At 39.0% G+C, this 23,273-nt stretch overlaps 1 protein-coding gene across 2 annotated transcripts in view; it reads left to right on the top strand.

The window, feature by feature from the left end:
- The window catches only part of LOC308108714 (A-type voltage-gated potassium channel KCND3-like), a 108,158-nt gene that overhangs the window by 70,782 nt on the left and 14,103 nt on the right, over window positions 1–23,273 (top strand). For both annotated transcript variants that reach the window (XM_080461883.1, XM_080461882.1), the window contains exon 3: window positions 12,601–12,763. In XM_080461883.1, coding sequence (XP_080318009.1) covers window positions 12,601–12,763 — 163 coding nt within the window. The remainder of the gene's footprint in view (window positions 1–12,600; window positions 12,764–23,273) is intronic.

Genomic DNA, 23,273 nt, shown 5'->3' with positions numbered 1-23,273 from the left:
CGATAGAACGCGTGACCTCAAGAGGAAATTTTGAACCGGGCTATATATTTCCCACAGTGGATTTGTTTGTCAAACTTTGTGACTCCTGTAACTGCTGTGCATACACTAAGCTGCATATATTATAGTGTACTGTGGTAGTCAAGGACTTGGTTTTGTTTTCCTTTTCCTTCTATAATTGCCAGCAATATGTCTGTTATAAATAATTCATTTTTAATGATAATGAATAATATTTCTAACTTCTTTCCAAATAAAACACGAGTCAATAATAAGATACAACTATTTATCATGTGTAAGGAGGCTATGAGGAGGCACTCTGGTGGTATTTTGCCTCACGGTGAGAAGACCCCCTGTCCATTCCAAAGTTTACATGTTCTTTCTGTGCATGCTTGTGTTTCCTCAGGGCGTCTCCGGTTTGTCACATTCCACAAACCTGCATCTGAGGTTGAAGTCATAAAGTGGGTTGAACGGTTCCCCTACATTGCTAAAAATGCATTTCACCACGTGTGTAAATTCTGTACTTTACCTGCACATCAAGAAGGTTCCTGGTTGGAAACTGCTTTTGTGTCTGAAGCCTCCATGTTCTCCCTGTGGATGCAGGGCCACTGGAGAGCCCTGCACCGCAGTGCACAAAAGAACAGTTTGCTCATGTGGACTGTTTCTGTGTCAGCTCCTCCACAACCCTTGTCTATGCAGATATAGAAGATGGATGATTGGTTGTTTTGGCCGCATTTTCCCCAAACTGTACATCATGAATGCAACATTGCTTTATATGTCCAATGCCGAGTGAGAAGCTGCTCTGAGGCCTGAAAATCGCAGGCCATCTGGAAAAAAAACAGAAGGAAACTAAACAAATGAGTAACTCGGAAGCGCTCGGTGGTATTACTGGGCAGTTTCTGCACACAAGGGGTATGAATATTAAGCAGGGAGTTGAAATGGACATTGCACGGTTAGGAAGTTTTCCCTGAGTAAATAAAGGTTAACAAAAATGGCCTAATTCACAGTTTTTATTTTAAGCTACTGTGCCGCAGTCGGGCCTCTCATACATCATACTGTAGTCTGCAATGAACCACAGTTGAACCTGCTTTATTCATGCTCTTTTTTAAAAAATTTAAACGCACCTTTGTTTACGCTATTTTCATCGGTCCTCTGTGCCCTTGATGTTAACTTCCCCTGTTGAGACACACCGGCCTCTAATTTAAACAGGAGCTCACACAGGTCATGATGGATGGTGCTTTCTTTCCCGTGGCAGCAGGTCACGTGCACTAATATCCCACATCGCTCACATGCCCGCGTGTGTAATAACAGACATCGGGTTATTTCTTTTTTTTTCCTCCTCCTCTTTAATCCCACCTCACCCCTCTCTCTTTCGTTCGTCCTCCTTGTTATCGCCCTGCCTTTTCCGTCTCCTCGGTTGGAAACGGAGAGACGAGATCGCGTGTGAATATCAATACAGTTGGTCGTATCACCCCACTGTCCTCCGGGACGAATGGTCCAGTCAGCTATTTTTCATGTTTGGCTTTCTTGAGATTAGTGGAGCAGATTGGGTTCAGAGTTGGCTGCAAAAAAAGAGGAAGGGGTGTTGAATGTGTCCCGCAACATGAAAGGGAACAACAAACAAGCCCGTGCTGGTGCTGCAGGGAGTCGGTTGACCTGTGAATGCTGCTTCACCTGCAGGCAATCCGGAACTGTGCTGAAGTCATGTTTAATTCACCTCTCTTTGAGGTGTCAGCTCAGCTTCCAGCAGCATTTCTAATCAATTCCTCATGTGACTCTGCACTTTTAGATGTTTAAATGAAGGAATATTGCTACAAAAACAGAATAAGTGTTTACATTTCCATAGCAAATATGAAGGTTTGGCGCCAATATGCTCAATATGCACATTGGAAAAGACAATATATTAAGAGTCAATGCAGTGGGCATGTCAACATATTTGGCCAAACGGATGGAGAACCCACTTCTTTAGATTGTGTGGACAACAGGTAGTATGCAATTTCATTATTTCAACTTCACACATCGCGGAAACAGGCCAGAAGTTAAAAACTCAGAAACACAAAAGTACAAAAATCAAGAAAACTCAACTTTTGCGTTGTTTCTGTGAAAGATACTTTTCTTAAGAACATTACTTTTATTTATAAGTAACTACAGTTTAAGCAATGTACCACTAGTTTTCTCTTTCCCCATCAATATGTCCTTCTGTCGTATTTCTATTGGTAGTGGTGCTTCTTGACTTGATTAATGACTTTTGACTGTAGTTTTATCAATTTAAATTAATGAAGTGAAATTTATTTTTGTTTTGAAACCCCTGAAAGAAGTTTACCATGGTCCTTATTTGAATAGTTTATAATACAGACATGAAGCCCCTTTAATTGTTGATGATGGCTGTACTACCTGAACAGGTTTCCAATCACAGAGTAAACACAGACAGACAGTCACACGCACTCATATATGTACGTACGGGTGATTTGGTGGAACCAACAGAGTACCCAAACCTATGCATCCACAGGGAAAACATGCAAACTCAACATAGAAGGCCCCCCAAACCCAAACTGAGGATCTTCTCACAGTGAGGTGATATTTCAAACCACTACAACACTCACAGTGAACTACTATGTAACTTCATTCAATCGGATCAAATTATACATTTAATATCAATTTTACTATTGTGATTTAATGCCCTAAGCTCTTTAACCTCACAGAAGAAATTATACAGCAACATTTGTTAAGTGAAAATTCAGTACAGTTAAATATAGATACAATAAAACTGAAATAATAGTTTTTTCTCAAATCTTTAACATTTTGTGATTTCCAGTGTGTTGTTTAGCATGTCATTCAAGGACATGTTGATAAAAAAATAAAGAAAGTGAAAATTAAAGGCAACACAGTAAAATGTTTGAGTGTCTGGTTTAGATAAAACGAATCATTGCCTTTCATGTGCTGAGGTCATAGCAAATATTTGTTTTCACTCCTAATTCTGGCCAAAAATTACAATAACAAAGGTGCCAAGTTGGAGCGGGTCGAAGTAGTAATGCTTAACCTTGCAGGTTTAGTTTGTTTTGTGTTGTCCACGGTTGCCGTGGTAACAGCCGCTGTTAAATGCTGCACACCTTTGAATTCAGTGAGCACACCGGTTTATAGAAAATACAACATTGGAGGTATTTATAATTTTGTCACTTGAGTACTGCATGTTTCCATAAAGTTTTCAAATCTGTGTGTTAAAATTTGAAATGATTAAAATGTGTAATGCCTGTAGTTGCCTTCATGAATGCATGAATTTTAGTCGTGCGCATCAAAAGCAGCACCTGCTCTTTTGTGTCTTTTGTTGTGGTGATTGTTCCAGTGGCTGCCAAAGTGGATTGACATTCTCCAGACTGTGCACTCGTGTCTACAGTGGGATTATCCCGGGCTGATTTGAAGAGCGTACGATCAGGGCCACTCAGATTCGAGGCAGATTATGTAAACATCACGCTAAGATCTTCTATTAACCTGCACTGTCACACAGGTAACGTACGTGTGAAGAAAAAAAGCAATCAAGTATCCGCAGCTTAGCAAAGAGAGCAAGAGATTAATATAAATTTGTTATACTTAATCCTTTAAAGACATGAAAGTATGATCCACTCTCATTTAGCAAATGGCTATTTTCAAAACTTTACATGTACGTGCATCAGGTTGTAAATAAGGTGAATCATTCCCCTAGCCTTGGTATTATTACCCTGTCTCGGATGCTTGCTATTTGATGAAATACTAATGTCATTTGTGGAATAAATTTAACTCCATTAGAACAAGTGTCACCAGGTGTAAATGCTCCTTTTGTGCTGGTGTTGCAGAAGCTACAGCAGCTGTCTTTTACTTCTTCTCTCAGCAAATATCTTTTATTTTCCTTACATTAGTCTGTGCTTGCTGTCTTATTTAGTCAAAAGCAATTAAAAAAAAAAAATCCAATGTAGACATTTGTGCTCGTGTGTTGCTCTTTAGTTTCAGAATGACACAAAATGAATCACAGAAACAAATGACTATTTGCTGTAATGAGTATAATGAATTTGCACTTTGGATAATAATATATGATCTACCCATCCATCCACCCATCCTCTATCGCTTATCCTGTTCAGAGTCGCAGGGCGCTGGAGCCTATCTCCTGTACTGGGGGCGAGGGCAGATTATTTATTTATTTGTTTGTTTGTTTGTTTATTTGTTTATTTATTTATTTGTTTATTTATTTGGGCTTGTTCTGCTGTAACTGTATACATCACAATCCTACATATACTTTTTTCATGGTTTTCTACTCTTCTTTTCTTTTTTATATTATTATTATTATTATTATTATTATTATTATTATTATTATTGTTGTTGTTGTTGTTGTTGTTGTTGTTGTTGTTGTTGTTGTTGTTGTTGTTGTTGTTGTTGTTGTTAGAGAGAGACAACTGTATTCTTTCATTGTTCTTTCATGTTCGCCTGATAAAAAATGAACTGAATGTGAAAAGTAATGAATTGAATCTGTGTAAGGGTTAGGCCAAACTAACTTCGATATTCTTCCTGGAATGCTCTCTTTAATGAAAAGTACTTTTGATATTTTTTATCATTTTATATGTACATATCATTATTTTCATTTATTTCTTGGTCTGTGTCAAATATCTTTGACACAATATTTTTTTTCTTTTAAATTTTTTTTTCATCCTGTCAAACAGTTTCAAACTTCCAAAGACTGATCCTGCTCTTGAGGGTGTTTGTTTACTAAACCTGCATCTAATAGAAATGCATGTGCAGCTTTGCACGTGTCTGCTCTGCACCTACAGTAACACCGTCTTCTGATATCACCTTGAAGTGGCGTTGTAGTGAAGTTGTGCTTAATGTATATTTAGTGTGTTGCAGACAAACAAAAAACCCTCAAGGAAAAGCTAATGAATACTTAGTTGTTCTGATATAACTAACAAGTAAAGACCCACATGATTAACTGAGAGACAGCTCGGGTTTCAAGAGTTTAGTCTCCGTTCAGGGACAAGCATTATTCGGTAAACAGGGAGGAAGTCCATCTGAGAGACGAACCGGGCTTGATCGTAAAACAGGCGAGGGTCAAAACACAAACTAAGTAATCAAAATCCAACATGACTGTCGACAAGATGAGCAAAAACAAGGTTGGTAGTAACTCACACAAGAGACAAAGAGACGAACAGACGGTGTATACTATATACACAGCGGGGAGTGTGGCGCTTCCAAGACCTTCATGACAATAATCAAGGGATTAGAGATGCTGCAAGAAGCTCAGGGGACGACACAAGGGCAGGGGCAGATGAGTATCTGACATGAGAGGAGAATCAATGTCACAAAAAAACACCAAAACATAAGAAACATGCTGAGAGAAAACAAGAATCAGTCACTACAGTTACATGACGCCGAGAAGCAACAAATTATTACATTCGTGTGACTGTTAAAAGTACACAGGTACATTTTACTCAAAGTTCAAGAGAGGTTCTGTATCCAAAGTAGAACATCATGTAAAAAGGTAATAACAAGATCCACCTGGAAAAAGCCAACAATCCAGTAAGATCATACAAATTAATGTGGAGATGATAAAGCTTAAATATTCTATACTTCATTGAATTTTTTATTTATTTTAAAAATGCATTGGTTGATATACAGTATCAGTTTCCAGGTATTTGCAGCATTGCAGCCTTTTTCCAGATTCACTTTTGATGTGTGTTATGGAGCCCGTCATAATCAATCTTGTCACGCCGCATTATGTAACAATGGTGCAAAATGTAATAACGCATAAGATTTTCACCTCATTATGTAATAACGTTGCATTCTGTAATAAACTTTGCCGCTTCTTGTAATAACTTGTTACATATTGCAACAGTTATTACAAAATACTGGTGTGTAATGCCACATTCTGTAATAATGGTGCAATATGTCATATTGGAATATATTTAAGTCATTATGTAATAAAGCCGCATTTTGTAATAACGTGTTGCATATTGCAACCGTTATTACAAAATGTGGGAGTTTCACTTTTTCTCCTGAAAATGTAGTAATTTGGTGCATTATGTTAGAAATGTTGCCCTTTATCCGTATACACCGTTCTATGTTTAATAATGAGAAAAAAATTAAGATTCAGTTCGACTAGTATTCTTTGTCCTGCCAACATAGCAATGGCAGAATGCAGGGCTCTAAATCAGGTTTGACTTTTTAGATCACCTGCCATTCTGGCTGGTAGATCTTTAAAGTTACAAGCCAACCAGTATTTCCACCAGTCATTTCTTTTATTTCTTGAAGAAATGAAACCAGATTGTTGGTGTCACTGAGTGCATTTAATCATTTAACCTGCGTTTTGTAATAACTCTTACAATGTGTAACAAGTTATTACAAAAACATTATTACCTAATGCAGTGCTCCGATCCTAAGTTGCTGAACATGGCATTTGTGGAGAGTGTGACCTCTCTGACAAACATTCAAACAGCTTTAGTTTCGGGGTTAGAATGAGATTGGGCTTGAAATGTAGTCGTAATGATTGAAGTGAGGAGAAACGGCCTCACAAAGATAGAACTGCAGTCGTGAGTGTTTAGGTTCTTGATTGATGACCAGGAACACTGGTCATTTTCTTGGTTTACAGGGTGTTTTTCACAAACTCTCATACAGGTTCTCAGTCTTCATGAAATATAGAAAAATGACAAATTACAAGTCTCACAAGCACCTGGCAACCTGGGAGCAACACAGGTACTCAATGATTGAAAGCCAGCTCTGTCTCGTGGTTGCTCCTGTAATAATCGTTTAAATGTTCTTCATTGGGGCTTTGACAAAGTCTGACGTTATTTTTTTTACGTCGCCGCCTTTGAATGTGCCGTACATTAAACAGAAGTCATTCAGCCACTCTTGATTGTTTTGGTTTGATGACGCCTTTCTGATGCGGCACGTCCAATCCAATTCCGATTGATTTGATTCCCATCGCAGGTCTATCAGGTGCACGATGTTCCTTAAACACATTGTGCAAACGGAAGAGCTTTTTTTTTTAAAGAAAACCAAAACAAGTAATTACTGGAGGAATATTTTTTACCTCAGTAAATGATTTTTTGCCACCTGCTTTAGCCGTCTGCTTCATATATATCGTGGCAGAAGGGAGGGACAAAGTGAAGTAATGATGTAAAAAAAAAAATTTAAGTAATCAATGCTTGTGGTCAATTTATTAGAGAAATGGCCTGACTACTGTGGTCTGTTTTGTATTGTTTAATTGCTCTTTCAACCCGAACAATTAATTGCTTTGCTGTATCTCTTGTGGTTTATCTTCATATTGATTTGAAAAAGCCAAAAAGATAAATAAAATAAGAAAGAAAATAACATATTGACCATGTCTGCAATACAAACACCTGTCTGACCTTCAATGTTTTGCAATATTCAAGCATAAACATTTATTTTTGTGATTGTCAGTGACTCATTGACTCCATAATTAATCAGTTGTTTGTGTGGGTACGTTTCAAACTCATGACATTTCACACTGCAGCTGTCATCGTTCCTACCCATTTCAAGTCTACTTTCCCAAATGATGCAAATTTATACGCTTGCTAATGCAAAGTCCAGCCATGGGAATTGTGAAATACCTCGACAAAGCATGCTGAGCATCACATTACCGCATACAACAGTTTAGTTTACGTCGAGGAGTATATTGTAAAAACTTTTTTAAGTTTCAAAAAAATCATTACATTCATAACTGGACACTTTAAATCATGCTACATGTATTTGTCATTTTGAGCAGCCGTGCACAGTCCAATAAGTAGCTGGTCTGATAATGTTTACTGTAACAGGAAACTCTTTCTGACGGAGTTCAAGGCACAATAATGGTTGGAGCTGCATCAGGTGGTTTCAAGGAAGGTCTTGCCTTTTTTTTTTTTTAAAACAGCTTTGCTTTTGCAAAACCAATGCACCAGTGGGGAACATGTTGCTTCAGCTACCTGTGACACCACCAAATATAATCCAGTCCAATTTTAGTGAATAGAGCTGCGGCGTTGAAGGCTGCTAAGATTGATCCAATCAAATCATCGACAATTATCTCGAAAGAGCCCACAGAAACATTATAAATGCAGTAAGGAGAGTCTGGAAGCTGTAATTTTGATTAAAAGTATGTTTATATTTTACACAGCAGGTAATCACTGCTTTGAGGGAAGGGGTGGCTCCACACAGTCAAAACCCCTTTTGTGCCTCCGCGAAAGTAATCACAGCTATCCATTCATCATCATCAAGTATTTTGGCACCCCTCTTTTTTTTTTTCCCCTTCAAGTAGACCTCCCGTTGTGAACTAATGCATTGCACAGAGCAAAGTTTGGAATAATCCGCGACATTGCAGTTGTAATGATGTTTGACATATCGTAGTGCGCGCAACGTGTCAAACATTTTTGCCGCGAAGCCGTCGGAGACGCGCGGCCAGGAGAATGTCATCTCTCATCGGCTGACGGGCTGCAAGTAGAGCAAGCTGTGAAATCATTTGTCTGCTTGTCTGGCAGCCAGGAGAAGCACTGAGCAACAATAACAACAGGCCCTGTGGTCAAATCTCCATCGCTTGTTAATGATCCTTCAGATTTCTGAGCCTTCTCAGCTTGCAGTCCACGTCGGCCTGCATGTCGGGTTTTTCAAACGACAAGAGAGGAAAAACTTTTACGCACAGAGAAACTCTGTCTGAGTTCCAGTTTAGTGTAGGAAGAGAAACAAGTATGACGAGGCTGAGATCCATCATAATTACCATTTCCTCAACCGCCTTCTTCTTTTGTGTTGATACGTCTGCATAGCTCTTCATTTACAAGCAGGTAATATTATGATGCATCACACCATATTTATCTTTTTTCTTGTGGTTGTGTCATAAGTTAAATGTTGAAAAAATTTGAAAAATAGGCCTTTGAATATTCTGGTAAATTCCTACTATATGCCATTAAAATCAAGAAACTTTGTGTTGATGGAATATTCTGTTATTGTTGCAGTGCTTTGTGGTCGTGCAGATAGAAAGCATGTTTATTTTCCTTTTGAATGGAGCCACATTTGTAAGAACAATGCATTTGTGGGATGAGCAACCAAGCTCATTTTCGGAGAAAAATTACTCCGTTCAGTCACAGGCTCACACACGCATGTTGAAGCTGATCTGTTAATGAGGATCTTATCTGACAGACACCCAAAATACTGGGAGGAGTTTATGGCTCACCGAATGATGTACAACATACAGTGGGATTTTCCTGTCACTGAAAAGGTTTGTGTTGTTTATGACTGCCACAGTTTTAAAAAGGAGGTAAAACCAACTCGGCCTTCTGCAAAGACGTTGTTATTGTGTTATTGTGATTTAATCAGCTGACCTGCTTTGAACTTTTGTTTGCAGACTTTATGATAATACTTTTTTTTTTGTGGGTTTTACTTCAAATTTCTACATTGTGATATATTATCTCTTGCATTCCATTTTACCGTTCCTTATTTGTCTTTACAGAACTCAGATTTGTTTTTTGGAACCCTTGTCAAATGACTCCACCAACATATCCAACTCCACATTTTTGTGGGAGCTTGAACGTGGAGGTTTTACTGTCTCCAGTTGATTTTGTGCTCGCAAACTGCTTATTTGGTCATTGTGCCACTCATGGAGTTATTCTTAGTGAATCACCACCTATTCGCGTGAACGTGCACTTTAGCACAGAGGATCTTAGTGAACTAGGGGCCTCAGATATAAAGGTTGCTTACACACAAAACGGGTCCTGAAAGATCTGTACGCCACCTCCCACGCAAAGTTTGAGAATTTATTTTTTAAAAAACTTTGTGGGAGAATGTGCATACCGATACGCCAACTTTGGACCTTGTGCACGCACATTTTTAAGACGGGGGGGGGGGGGGGTGGGCGCTGATGGTGAGGTTGAGAATTGAAGCCAGATTGATCTCATACATTTAATGTCTTCAAATAGCAGACTTATAGAGCCACATAATCATAAACAGCCGAGCTGCTGTGTTACAATCTGAGCCATTAATCTGAATCAGCAGCACCATGTTCATATGTCAAGCTTTCATCTTCAAATGATACAGAGCGGTGGATAGAACTGATTGATTATCAATTGTGACAAGGTGTGTAACAATCAGTCCAATTTCAGTGTAAGCATATAAATAGCGCAGTGACAGCCGTGCGCTCTGGACGCACTGGTGCTGGAGACAGACGACCTCCTCGTCACCCACTGCTTCCAACTCCAGTGACTGAGGACACAAAGACAACGTCACTGAGCCTTTTCACGCCATTTTCAGCTTTTGTACATTTTTAGTAGTAATCCTGCGCAATGTTTTATAAATGAGGTCCCAGGTCCTTAGTCCACATTAAACTGGTCAGTTCTATCCGAGGGAACATGTGGTGAACTTTTACCAGATGATGTCAATATTATCACTCAATTATTTACAGGTATATATCTAGCATACCATCTTTTTATGGTCTGTTGAACTTGTTTTTGTCTGTAATTGTGCTTCACATAAACTACTTATTTCCTCAGTATGAGAATAATAATAAAGATAAAAACTGAGAGGATTTGAGCAACATCATCCTCTTCCCTCTGGCCCATATTTACTCAGGCAGAGCAGAAGGCTGGGTTCATGATAATCCCTCAGCTCTTCATTCTGCAGTAGTAAACAGGAGGGAGGTAAGTCTTGTGATTATGGAGCTCTTTCAACAGGAGAGTAGGCCAGAGTGGGAGGTCTGGACCGAAAAACAATAGTCGGGGAGAAAGTGAAAAACCAGAACACACCCACGTCTGAGTGGAGCGCAGCCGTCAGGAGGCACAGCGGTCAACAGTGCAGCGGTCTTACCTGTCTGGAGTCTCATTGTGTCGAGAACGCAGTGCAGTAGAAACTCGGTGGAGCCAAAAAGGCCAAAGCAGTGAGAAACTAAGAGGGAGGAAAAAAGGCTTTTTGACACATGCAAGTGTTTTAGTAAAAAAAAAAACCTAGAGGATTAAAGTCAACCTTCCATGCTTGATCAGCTTCTTTAAAGTGTCTCTTTTAGCAAATAGGTTTGTCAAGGACTTGTGTGCCAAGAAAAGTCCCAAATTCCCAAGTATTCCCCTCGCTGTCTTCCTTATTTCTCGATGCCCCGTGTTTCCTTTCTAAATGTTACCTGATGTGTGCGAGAAAACATCGTTTCCCATCATGTCGTTTCACAGTCTTTAAACTTGTCTCTCCGTGAGACGATTTCAAGGCCTTTTTTTTCACCACCTTACAAACTTGTCCCAGACGTGTGCTTTTAAATCAATTTGTTCCACCGCATGCCATCATGGCTCGCAGCTTTCGCCAGCAATTGGGCTTGGGCTTCTTCTTGGCCCTGAATCCCACCGGCGAGTCTTTGTCATGCCCGGTCTGAGCCACACAGATAGCAGTGGCTCTATCTCTCTGCTTCTGTCCACCTGTTACAGCGGCCATTCACCTGTGTAATCAAATTACAAGAGGCCCGAGGGAAACGGACAACAGTGGGCGCTAAAATAAACGTAAAACAAAGACATGAAAAAGAGCGTAGACAATGACAATGTGCCAGTCATCACTCATTTACTCATTCACTATCATGTTAAACCTGCTCTTTGATGGGTGAGCGGATCATACAGCTATATGAATGAGTGAACTTATAAAAAATATATATATATCTTGATTGTCATTACATCACATGCCGAATGGCATTTTGAAAGGCTTTGTCTCAATCATGTAAATAACAGATATAGGGCCTGATTCACTAAGACACTGCATAAAGTGTGCTAAGTTGCACACTCGTGCAATTGGATAACACTTTATCGTCATCAATTCAAAGTAACGCAATGAACAATATGACATGAACATTAGTATTTAGTGAGGATTTTGCATTCAAAGGCGATCTTATGCATATGAAAATTGAAATGTGAAACTATGCAGTTGTGGATGTGTTGGTGGAGGGTGAAGGGTTGATAGAGACAAAGAAATTGCAACAAAAATGTATGTCAAATAACTATCCAAATCAAAAATGTATTTATTTTCTGTCTAATGTCACTATGCAGCTATTTGCCAACATGAAGTGGCGTTTTAAAGCTTGATTTTACTGCTGAAGTAGCATCCACTAAGAATACTGCAGTGTCTCACAAGTGTAATTTCAAATTATAATTTTAGAATAAAAGGCGCTCACGTTCAAAGCCAGTTGAGTGTCCTTTGGAAGTCATTCAGACGTGTCGAGATAAATCAAGCTGGATCTTCCCGAAGAGGAATGTGAAGCCTCCAACGCCAAATCTTCTGCTACTATAATTAAAGTGTGGCGTCAGGCAAACTCGTGAAATTTTGCTTGGAATGAAATCTTTTTAGGATGCCAGCATGTCACAGAGTTGTTTCATATTTGAGAATTCAAGTGAATGACTCATGAATTGTACAACACCAGCAGGTCTAGTGATTTTACATGTGATAGCATTTTTTTTATTTGTCTTTTTTGGTCAAATTCACATGAAAGTTGCTGGGTAATTCCATTTGTTTTGAATTCAATTTAATCACCATACGTCCAATTCATAAAGTTAAAGATTTGTCTAAATTATTCTGTCATATATGCATATCTGTCGTATGTGCTCTTCGTCAAAGCCTTTTCATTTCTTTCATTTGTAGGTACGGAGACATGGTACCAAAAACGATCGCCGGAAAGATCTTTGGCTCCATCTGCTCCCTGAGCGGTGTGCTGGTGATCGCTCTGCCCGTCCCCGTTATCGTGTCCAATTTCAGTCGCATCTACCACCAGAATCAGAGAGCAGACAAGCGCCGCGCTCAGAAGGTAAATAAAAAAAAAATTAATCTATAAAAAGGTGTTTCTGCTGTAACTGGGTGGAGGGTTATCTGTGGGTTAAACGCCTAAGTGCATATGTGTTTTCAGCGTGAGGACACGCATATTGCCTGACCATTAGCAGTAGACGCTGCCGATTTTCACGAGGCCAGAGTGCCACAGGATTATGAGATATTATTAAGTTAATGAGAGAGAATGGGAGTAAAAAAAAAAATACATTTGGGTGGGCGGATACGAAATAGTTAAACCTTTGAAGGTCTTCCTTTAATGGGCAAATCATTATATTGATGGTGGTGAGCTAAGAGAACCTCTTGACAGATGAGTTTATTTTTCATGAAAAATACAAAACAGGCATTTCACAAACACACACAAAAAAAGGGGGCATTGTGAAATAATTTGACCTCAAATAGGAGCGCTATGTTTGCATCATAAATAGTGTCCTTCAACCTGCTTCAGCCCACATCTTTTGGCTCCATCACACACACAGGACATGTGTTCCTTTTCAAACACATTAATTTAATGCCCTTTTACACACACCCTTGTCTTTCTCATTCTCTGAAACACACACACACACACACACACACACACACACACACACACACACACACACACAGACACACACTTCAAATCCAAGCACCAAATGTTATAGCCGTGCACTCAACACAATCTCCCAGTAGGCTTGACCTTTCAGTACGGCGAGATAAGAGTGCAATTAAGTTAGAGAGCAGCTGCTGATAGCTAATTGAGGACGGTATAGTCTGAGTTGAATCCACAGCGATGCAAGTATCCTGGATGGGTGGTTTGTATAATTAATATACGTTTTTATTCTCTTTAAAAGAAAAGCGGAGTGGTTGAAGCACTCTGACGCCATCACACAGCTCCGTGTCACTTCCATCCAGTTCCGAGTGCAATAAGTCCGACCGCAAGCTGAAACATCATCAAGAAGTAAACGTATGAATGTGGAGGAATTTCAATGAGGGATGAACCTGGATTTATTCATTCGGTTTGAGAATCAAATCACATCAAACAACTTCAGTCCCAAACTGGTTTTGGCGATATTTGATGGAATGTGTTTGTGGAGGGAGGATTATTTACTGACATCAAGCCTTCCATGAAACAAAAATAATTCATGCTGATTTATACTAATTATTTGGCAATAATCTGCATGAAAGACGGCCCACCTGCATGTGATGGATGGAAACCGATAGACGAGGCACTAAGACATTTTTCAATTACCTTTCTGACTAATGAAGTAACTTGAGTTCGATGGTATTGAGTAGTCATACCACAGATACACTGTTGAGCACTTCTACTCACACGACCAACGCCAGTTCAATACAAACTGTTATCTTTGACAAAATGTATTTAGACCGACAAAATGAAGACCGCTTATAAGTCGGCATGTTTATATGAGCAGGAGCGAATTGTTGCCTGGAAACGGCAGGAAACACTCATAGTAAAGTTATTTTCAATATGTTCCTTTGACAACCTTGATGTGTTGAGAGGAAAAAGGCTTTTTTGTGTCCATGTGCCACCAATTGTTATTGGTGCTATGATTTAGTTTTTTCCGTTGTTTCTTTTTTGTTGTTGTTTTGTTGTATTTTTTTTTTTTTTTTGGGGGGGGGGCATTAAGTTGTTTTCGAACAAGTTTACAACAGAAAAAGATACAATAAATCAGTTTGACATGCATAACAAACTAAGGATAGGAAGATAATTGAAAAACAAAAATGAATCAAGCAAATTCTAGTGTGCCCTGTTGGAAAATAGAGTAATAAGACATTTACAGGTTCATATTCTTTCCTGGTTTCGTTACTGTATACATAACTGTTATTAAATGCAGTATGTGTATTACTATACACTGTATAAAACTATTATCATTCTATATCTCATTACAATTATACAACCCAGAACAACAGAACAGAACAATGTAACCGAGGGGGCACGTACAGCCTGATATTAATGTTGAAAGTGGCAAATGACGACTTTATTGACACCTTCTTTACAAAGTGAGAGTATTACTAGTTGAGAAATTCTCCTCACTTACCAGAGGGTTAGATTGTGACGGAGTACGTCTAGTTATAAAAGTAATATGGTGATTTGGAGTAATATCAACTGATACCTGGTTCAAATCTGTTGAAAATCATTTATAATTTAATACAATCTGGCTATCGGTTTATTGCCCACAGACTACTGCAGAGACCAGAGCCACATGTGGACCACTGGCTGCCAGTGACCCGCATTATGTCTAAATATTAAAGAGAAACATCAAAATTTACTTTCTGACTGTGTTGAGAGTTGATACACTCAGATGTGAGAGAAAACTGGTGTAAAGTGAAGTAATTTAGTCATTCAAACAGATTCAGAACCTTAATTCACACAGCATTGGAGGACATAATTTACTAAATGATTGCATACTGCTTAAAGAATTAAACTGCTCATGTTTGTGTTTTTGTGCTCGTGTACAAACAGCCTCCTCCATGAGTTGAAGAAAATGCATCTGCCTGCTTCTGAGGAGAGGCTGTAAAAAACATTTTAGACCCCAACGGAACAGTAAAAGTCACACTAATGAAGTTCTTCTCGCAGTTTCTTAGCAGCTGCACAGGCCCACCCATCACATTAGAGCCCTCAGAGGAGCGACTCGCTGTAAATTAATTTCGAAAAAATGAGAAATTTACTAGAAAATAGACCTATTAGTCTAGTGAATGATTGGAACACTCATAAACTTTTTTTTAATGAAAGTCTTCATCCATCTATCCATTTTCTATACCACTTTATCTAACTTAGGACCAGATCAGATCCCAGCTGACTACGGCTGAAGGCAGGTTACCTCCTGGACCGGTCACCAGCCCATAAACACACGACTTGGAGACACACGATGGTTAAAAACTGAGGTCTGACATCTAATTACACACCATTTATTAAGAAACATTCAAATGTTTGTGGACAAATTTTCCTCAGCCGCAAAGTAAAAACACTTTTTTCACATCTGATGTTGCCTATGAGTCAACGTCAGGGTTGGTTCAAAATAATTATACTAATCTTAATGTCAAGCCTGTGTCAGCGATACTTATTATAAACGAAACATAAAACAAAGAAAGGCTGAAAATCTTTATAAATAGATTCAGTCGATTGTCATAGGCAGGGAAAAATAACTTTCATCTGTTTCAATATACAAGTTGAAAGCGCAGTATGATGTACTGATGTGTTGGGAACTTTGAGTCGGTATCTCTCTGACTTTATTTATTTATCAGCTAAATAGTCACAACGGCAAAACTCACGTCGTCGCCACGTCTATTTTTATTCACCTGTTCGTCCAAATCAACCCTTTTTATAGCGATATATGTACCATATGTTTTCCCCTGTTGTGTGAGTTTGAAAACAGAACAAGAAGGAGAAAAACAGGGAAACCGGGAGATTTCTTTTATATTTATATAAACTCTGCGCTTCCAGTCTCGCTCCCTGGATAACAGCTTCTCTCCTGGCCTCCCCCTTCTTCTCTGGATCGCATTCGTCTTCATTCTTCTGTAACAACACACTGTTCCAGGCTCCCATTACAATTATGCAGTCACCTGGGGATTTGCCTTTAACAAAAAGGTCCTCTCGTGTACCTTTCGTAGCTTTTCAGTCAGAAAATAGAAAGTAGAGAATCCAAATTGGATTTAATGATAGTTATTGCCTACCAGCTATTGTAGCTCGTGCCTCAGTGCAGCGCCGCGTGTCTCTTTGTCAGATTCAGTAACCCACCAGAGACAAACCCTGATACTAATGCTCTTAATTCCCCGACAAGTTGAAAAGGAAACTTCCAGAAGAGGAAGAAGCCAGGTTTCCTTTTCTATTTCTGCACAAATCAGCAGTGCAGCATAGTCGCCGTCAGAGTGGCGGTGAGTGTCGAGGCAGTAAATGGACTGAGGTCACACCGGTAATGGGACAGCAAAGTCAAGTGGAGCCACCCTGAGAGATGGCAGGTTGTCAAGAGGGGGGGGAAAAATAAAATAAAATAAAAAGACCGGAGACGTGAGGGCAAAACAAGTTGGTCGGAGAAAAAAAAAAGGGAGAAAGGAGAGACGGAGGCTGGACGAGAGGAAAAAGAGAGGAAGAGGACACAAAGAAGACAAAGAAGAAACGGAGACAGTCGGCCAGAGAGAAGAGTGATTGGGGTGAAAGAAAGAAATGAAAGATGAAGGGGTCACTGCAATAGTTTCAAGGCTCACTTGTCGTAGAGGTGAAAATGTGGAGCCTTTCTCCGCGGCTGTCTGGCTGCATGTCGCACTGTGGGAGTTAATGTTGGAGCACATAGGCTTGATTTTTGAGTTCAACCAAGACCACCGAGGAAGTAAAATCACCCGAATTTATCATCACCGGGTTTTATTCAGATTGTTGAAAAGGCTGAAGAGAGTTCAACGTTTGTGCAATTGAACAAAAAAAAAACCCTCTCTTTTTCAAGTTTTCAGGATTTAGCCTTCAGGGAAGAGTTTGATAAATGTGTAAATGTGGAGATTAGAAAAATCAATCTATGTAGATTTTTGAGAGTTGTTTTTGTTTTTTTCATTATACTTCTTAAAAGTAATAATATTTCATACTGTGTTTAATATTCATGTGAACAGAACCCGCTGTTTTTAGTGTATTTCAATGTGCTGCATCAAAAAACAAACACCACATGTACATATAACCATCAGGAGAAATACTCAAACAGTTGATTTGTGTCACCTTTATTAATATTACAGTTGAGGGTTGTTTGGGGATATATTCTGATGGTAAATCTATTTAACTTTATTGATATGGCATTATTTATTTCACATTGCAACAAGGAAATTGAAATGAAGCGCAACTGAATTTTGGATTATAAAAACTAAAGTTTTTGTTTTGTTTTTTTATTAAAAAGAACTATAACAGCATTGAATAAGAAAAAAAGGTAAAATAATGAATCAACAGAAGAAGAAGAATAAAAAGTAAATCCATTGGTAGAATAAAAGACACACCACCATAAAAAACAAGTAATTGCTTTAATGCAAGGCAGCTTCCTCAGCTTTGTTTTACAAGTACTCAGCGTTGACGTCATCCTCTGGGTTTCTAAGAGCCTCTTGGTGTATAAAGACTGAAATAGCATCTGTTTGGTTCTGACCGTGGAAACAAAGCGGGTTAAACCCAGACAACCGGAGATAACAGAGGATCAGAAATGTATCATGGTCGGAAGTCATGTAGGGCTTTGTAGACAAGTACGGCAGTATTATTTCAAAGTCAATTCTCTGAGCGACAGAAAGCCAAAGACCCAAACCAAACAAACAGTGTGACTTGAACTCCCAAAATGGTCGTGATATGACATGATGATGATATAATGTGATAGTGGGCCAAAGATGGAGCTCTGGGGAACTCCACTGGCAAATCTGTTCAGCACTTTATTTTTTTTTTACTAGTTTGCATTTGGCCGTAGGTCACTGCTGGAGCATTGTGTGGTCCCTGGACTGTACAGAGCTTTGGGAGGTGCAGATCAACAGGTCTCCAGTATCATATTGCTAAAACTGTATTATAATGTAGTTACAGATTTCATTTCATTTACATTTATTGAAGTAGCATTTTCATTGTCTCAACATCTGCATTGTTTGAAGTCAACGACGCCAATCAAACGACGGAAGCCTCAACGTCGTTTCGGTGGATTTCTGGAATTTGGAGAGCATCAAATGATACATCAAATTGCATAAGTTCAAATGATCGACATAAAAGCAATGCAAATTTTACATTCATCCGCGAGCTTTAGCAATCAAGGTCAAACAAACAGATTGTGTTCCACAAAACAAGAGAATATGAGTTTTATATCAGCTGTACAACTGAACAGGCTGAATATAACTGATTGAACGCATCTTTCAAAGGCTCAAGATTCTCACTGTACATGCAGATGACAATACTTTAGGGATGTTCTGCCATTAGCATGTGAATTAAAGGAAGAATTGTTTGGCCACAGTAACAACGGGAATGTTTGACACGGACACAGACAACTTCTCAGCAGAGGAAATTCAAACGGACTGTGAAGCACGGGGGTGAAAATCTTCCAACTCTGAATGGGTTCGTTCGCCTCGGGGACTGAGCAGCTTGTAGACATTGATTCAGCCATGAATTCTGTATCATATCAAAGAGTCCTTGAAGGCTATGTGAGGCCATCTGTCGAAAAGATGAAGCTGAACTGGAAGTGGACCTTTCAACGGGATAACGATCCGAACCACTGTTACAAATCCACCAAGAAGTAGCTCAGAAAGAACGCTGGGTTATGGAAAGCTTCCAGGACATTTAAAAAAAAAAAGAAAAAAAAAGCTTTCAGCTGTTGTGCGAGATTGTGAAACAAACCATTAAAAAAAAAAACTCTCCCCACAATTGAAGGATTCCTAAAAGGAAGAGCAGTCAAATATTGAAGCAGGCTACATTCTGAATTCAGCCTGCTTAAATGATGCCAAACGCCTACGAGTATTATCCTCTGCTGAAGAGGGCAAGGCGAGCTTCAGAGGCCAAAGCGGTACTTTCTACACCCCTGAAGATTTGTTCGTTAAGTCATACTAATGGAATGAAATAACCGTCTTTGAATGGGCGAATTTTTTATCTGTAAGCTTTGTTTCTTTGCGCTTTGTGCACACGTAACTAAAAAGCCCGCAGGTCCAATGGGATTTATTCGCTTTTTCTTATAACTGCCTGTCAAAGTTTGCTCATTTTCATGAATTCTATCAAATCAATGGAGGATAGTTACCAAACTAGACTGGTGAACAAATGAGTAGGTGTGAAGCCAAACAAGGATACAGTTAAAGGCAGCAAACTGCTTATAATAAAGCTTTTTGAAGAACGGTTTTGAACACCAAATGATTTATGACTGTGTTTGTTGTTTGTGTTTGCTGTGAAAAAGGCGGTCCTGGGTTTATTCTTCTTCGGTATGTCGCTTCCAGTTTTAGAGAAGAAATAACAAATCAGACTAAGAATTTACATACAGGAAACTGTTATATTTAGTGATTTTAACGTAAAAAATACAAAAACATGTTTATTTTCCAATCAATGTTAACAAACTGAAAATTGTCAAAGTTGAGTAGGCCCACTCTACTTTTTTATGAAAACCTATAACCTAATAACTTTAATGTCTGAGTTGGTTTACTGCACAAACTTTAGCCATTATTATCTATGAATTTACTATTTGTATTACACTAAAGTCTAACTTTTGGTTACACTAGGTTCGATAAAACATTATAGAAGATGGATTAAAGTTCCGGGTCACCAATTACCCCAACAACTAGAGACAATAAATGTATCATAAATACAAAATTCACCCGAATCAGCAACGGACAGGGAGTGAAATATGTCTCTGTGGTTGTAAGAGTGAAGCGCAAAACAGGCAAAATAACAACATAAGCCACCATTACACAAAGCATGGTGTTTGTAGTCAGCAAGGAGGGCGAGAGGGAGAACTGACAGGCTGAAGGTCCGTAAGTAACTCCTACACTCTTCTCTCAGGTATGATAATTTCATAATGAGTGGAACTGCAAGAGAATAACAAGTTTGACGCTCCGAGTAGGAAAAACCCATCATAAGAACAAAGTGGCGTCATATTAGAGCCACGCAGACACTGCAAGAGCAAACTCAACAGGGAAAGGCCCTGTCGAAATGCACATTCGAATGTTGTTGCTGTGACGTGGCAACGCAAACTGTTGCGCAACATATCATTTGAAAGGTCTTGGATGCAAGTTTTCACCGCCACCTTTACAGATCGTGTTTTCATGTTGTTTACACCCACTTCTGACCATAAAATCAAAATCTTCAACTATAAGCTTGGAAAGTGATCATGATTCAATTTAAAATGTTTTGTATGCCACTGTAGATCAAGGTCAGGAGAATGTTCTGTTTCTACATCCAGGTATTAATGTGCAAAGCATTCAAATATCTCAATTCAATTTTGCTTTTTCTTTCCTTCCTGGCCGTCTCTCTGCATCCCCCTATGTCGCCAAAGTTACACATACAGCAGGTTATCTCTCTGTGCCGTGTCATTCATTGTCATCGACATCAGTGAGTCACTCTGAGCTGTGTGATACATTATCTGACTGCAGGTTTTTGTGAGTCAGTCTCACACATGGAGCCGTCCATCTCCGACACCTCCTCATACAACTTAGCGTTGCGGGGTTCTGGATCTGATCCCAGGGTACTGTGGGTGAGGGAACTGTGTGACAAGTCAATCACAGGGCGACCACAGAGAGGCCGTCGATCATACGCACACGTACCGACAATTCCGGGTCAGAAGTTTAAATGCATGTTTTTGGACTGTGGGAGGAAACCAAAGTACCCAGAGGAAACCAAGCATATGCAGCGAGAACTAAACGGAAAGACCTCCCAGGTTATTTGTGCTGTGAGATGAGTTCAAACCACAATACCTTTGTGTTTTAGTTGTTGTTGTTCTGCACAGATTCTGATTGACGGTTTGCTTTGTGAGCATTTTAATGATTTAGATTTCATACAAGAATACAGAATAAGAAAGAATAAAATAGAAGAGCTTTATCTTTTAAAAGTAATGCTGATAATATTTGGGGGGGGTCTTGGAAAAACAGCTTGACCAGGAAACGCTTTGGTTTCAGTAAGAGACATACATGATGATATCACAAAGTAAAAATGGACACTGCGGTCCTCAGTCGGGAAATAAATAATTTTTTTTTTACTGCGGGGAGACAAATATTGATCCTTCTGTGACACTTTCATCAACGATTTGGGAGCTTGTTTTTAAGCCAGTTTGACTTAAGATCCGTCTCAATCCCTCAGACTGAGCTCGGACTCTCTCCCGGGACTTCAAAAAGCAGCCGAGATTTCATCAGTTCCGAGTGTGTTTGGAATAAAAGTTTCTTCGACAACCGCTCTCGCTCAGCAGACCATCAGAGAAGACAGGGATGCTCAGCAGAACTTCTATGCAACCAATTGCACAGCTCTTGCACTTAAACAAGAATCAGGGTTAGTTATTCTTTCATATTTTTTCCTCTTTCTTGTGTCAAGTAAAGCTTTTGATCAATAAGAAACGCGAGCAGCCTACGACAGCGATTTCACTTTCAAATTCATTCATTCTTCAGCTCAGGCACACGTAGAAAGGAGCAGTCAATGGTCTTCTTCTTTCTGTTTCGCATCCCGCACACGTACGCGCCATCATTATTACATCTCGGATTCCTGCATTTCTTGCACCTCCACAAGTCTCTACAATTTCTGAAGCTTCCAAACTAATCCCATTACTTCTGATTCATGTCTGGGAAGAAGATATTGCTCTGTCTGTCTCCTGCTTTCGAAATGTGTTTATGGGAGAATGAAGAAAGAGCAGGAGGACCAGGTTAAAGAACCCACCACCCCCCCCCCCCCCCCTTGGGTCCATAGGCAGTTAGGGCAGCACAATGCAGTCATCCTAATATGCTCTGAATTTTAAAAACAAATATCGGTAAAGCTCGGCTTTCAATTTCTGTCCGTCTTCTTGGCTTTGTTCTGTTATCGCATCTTTGGATTAAAGGGGTTTTATCTTCGTGTTACACAGAGAGGATGAAATACGTGCAAAAAGTACACAAAAGAAAGATTTTAAAAAAACATTTTTTTTCCCAGTTTAGCCTTTTAAGAGTAAAATGAATGGATAAATGACACTTGTTTAATGTTCACCAGACCGGTGCTTTGTTGTGAACCTGTTACCCTCTAATAAGCACAATCATCACAAAATGTAATAAACCATCCATTAAAGATTAGTGCTGTGTCTCAATCACAGGTTACCTCAGCAGCAGTACTTGCCTTCTTGCTGGATTTGCATTTTTATTAGTTTTCACATATTTTCTTCATTTTTGGATGATGATGATGATGATGCACAGTTTACACCAAGCCTGTAACATAATCATCTTTTAAAAGGAGAATTCAGAAATGTTCACGCTGAGAAACTTTGCAACATGTTGCAATATTTGCACTTTCCAAATGAGATGTGCACAATTTCTTATGTTTAGATGTTTTGGTATTTTGGGACTCCACATGAAACTGCACGAGAAGCAAACAGACATTTTTTTAAAAAGAATGTGTGAGGAATAATTTTGCTGAAGAAATATGAATCAATATGAAAAAAAAAAAAACCTTTATTAAAATAAACATGAGAGAAAAGAGAGAAAGACTGCAACACTTCTCTTTCTTTTTCTTTTTTTTTTTTTACAGTCGTCAATTAGTTGTTTTTCTATTTGAAATTCTGTTGATGACTGAGTGGTCAATCTTAAAGATGGTGTGATGAAAAAGATGTATATTGACTTTTTTAACTAATAATATAATGACGTCCCGCTGTCCACTTTACCAACAAATATATATGAAATATTAGTTTCACCTACGGTGGAAAGAAAAATGCCTGTTTGTCCACATATTAACCAAGTATCAACAGCAAAGAGTGTATTAGTATGCCTTCTCTCATTCCATTAATCTTAATCTACGATAATCTCTTCTTTTTCATTATATCTGTCACCATAATTGTCGTATAACTTAT

Source organism: Lipophrys pholis, assembly GCF_963383615.2.
Source record: "Lipophrys pholis genome assembly, chromosome: 4".
Classification (NCBI taxonomy): domain Eukaryota; kingdom Metazoa; phylum Chordata; class Actinopteri; order Blenniiformes; family Blenniidae; genus Lipophrys; species Lipophrys pholis.
This window is presented reverse-complemented; position numbering and strand designations above follow the sequence as displayed.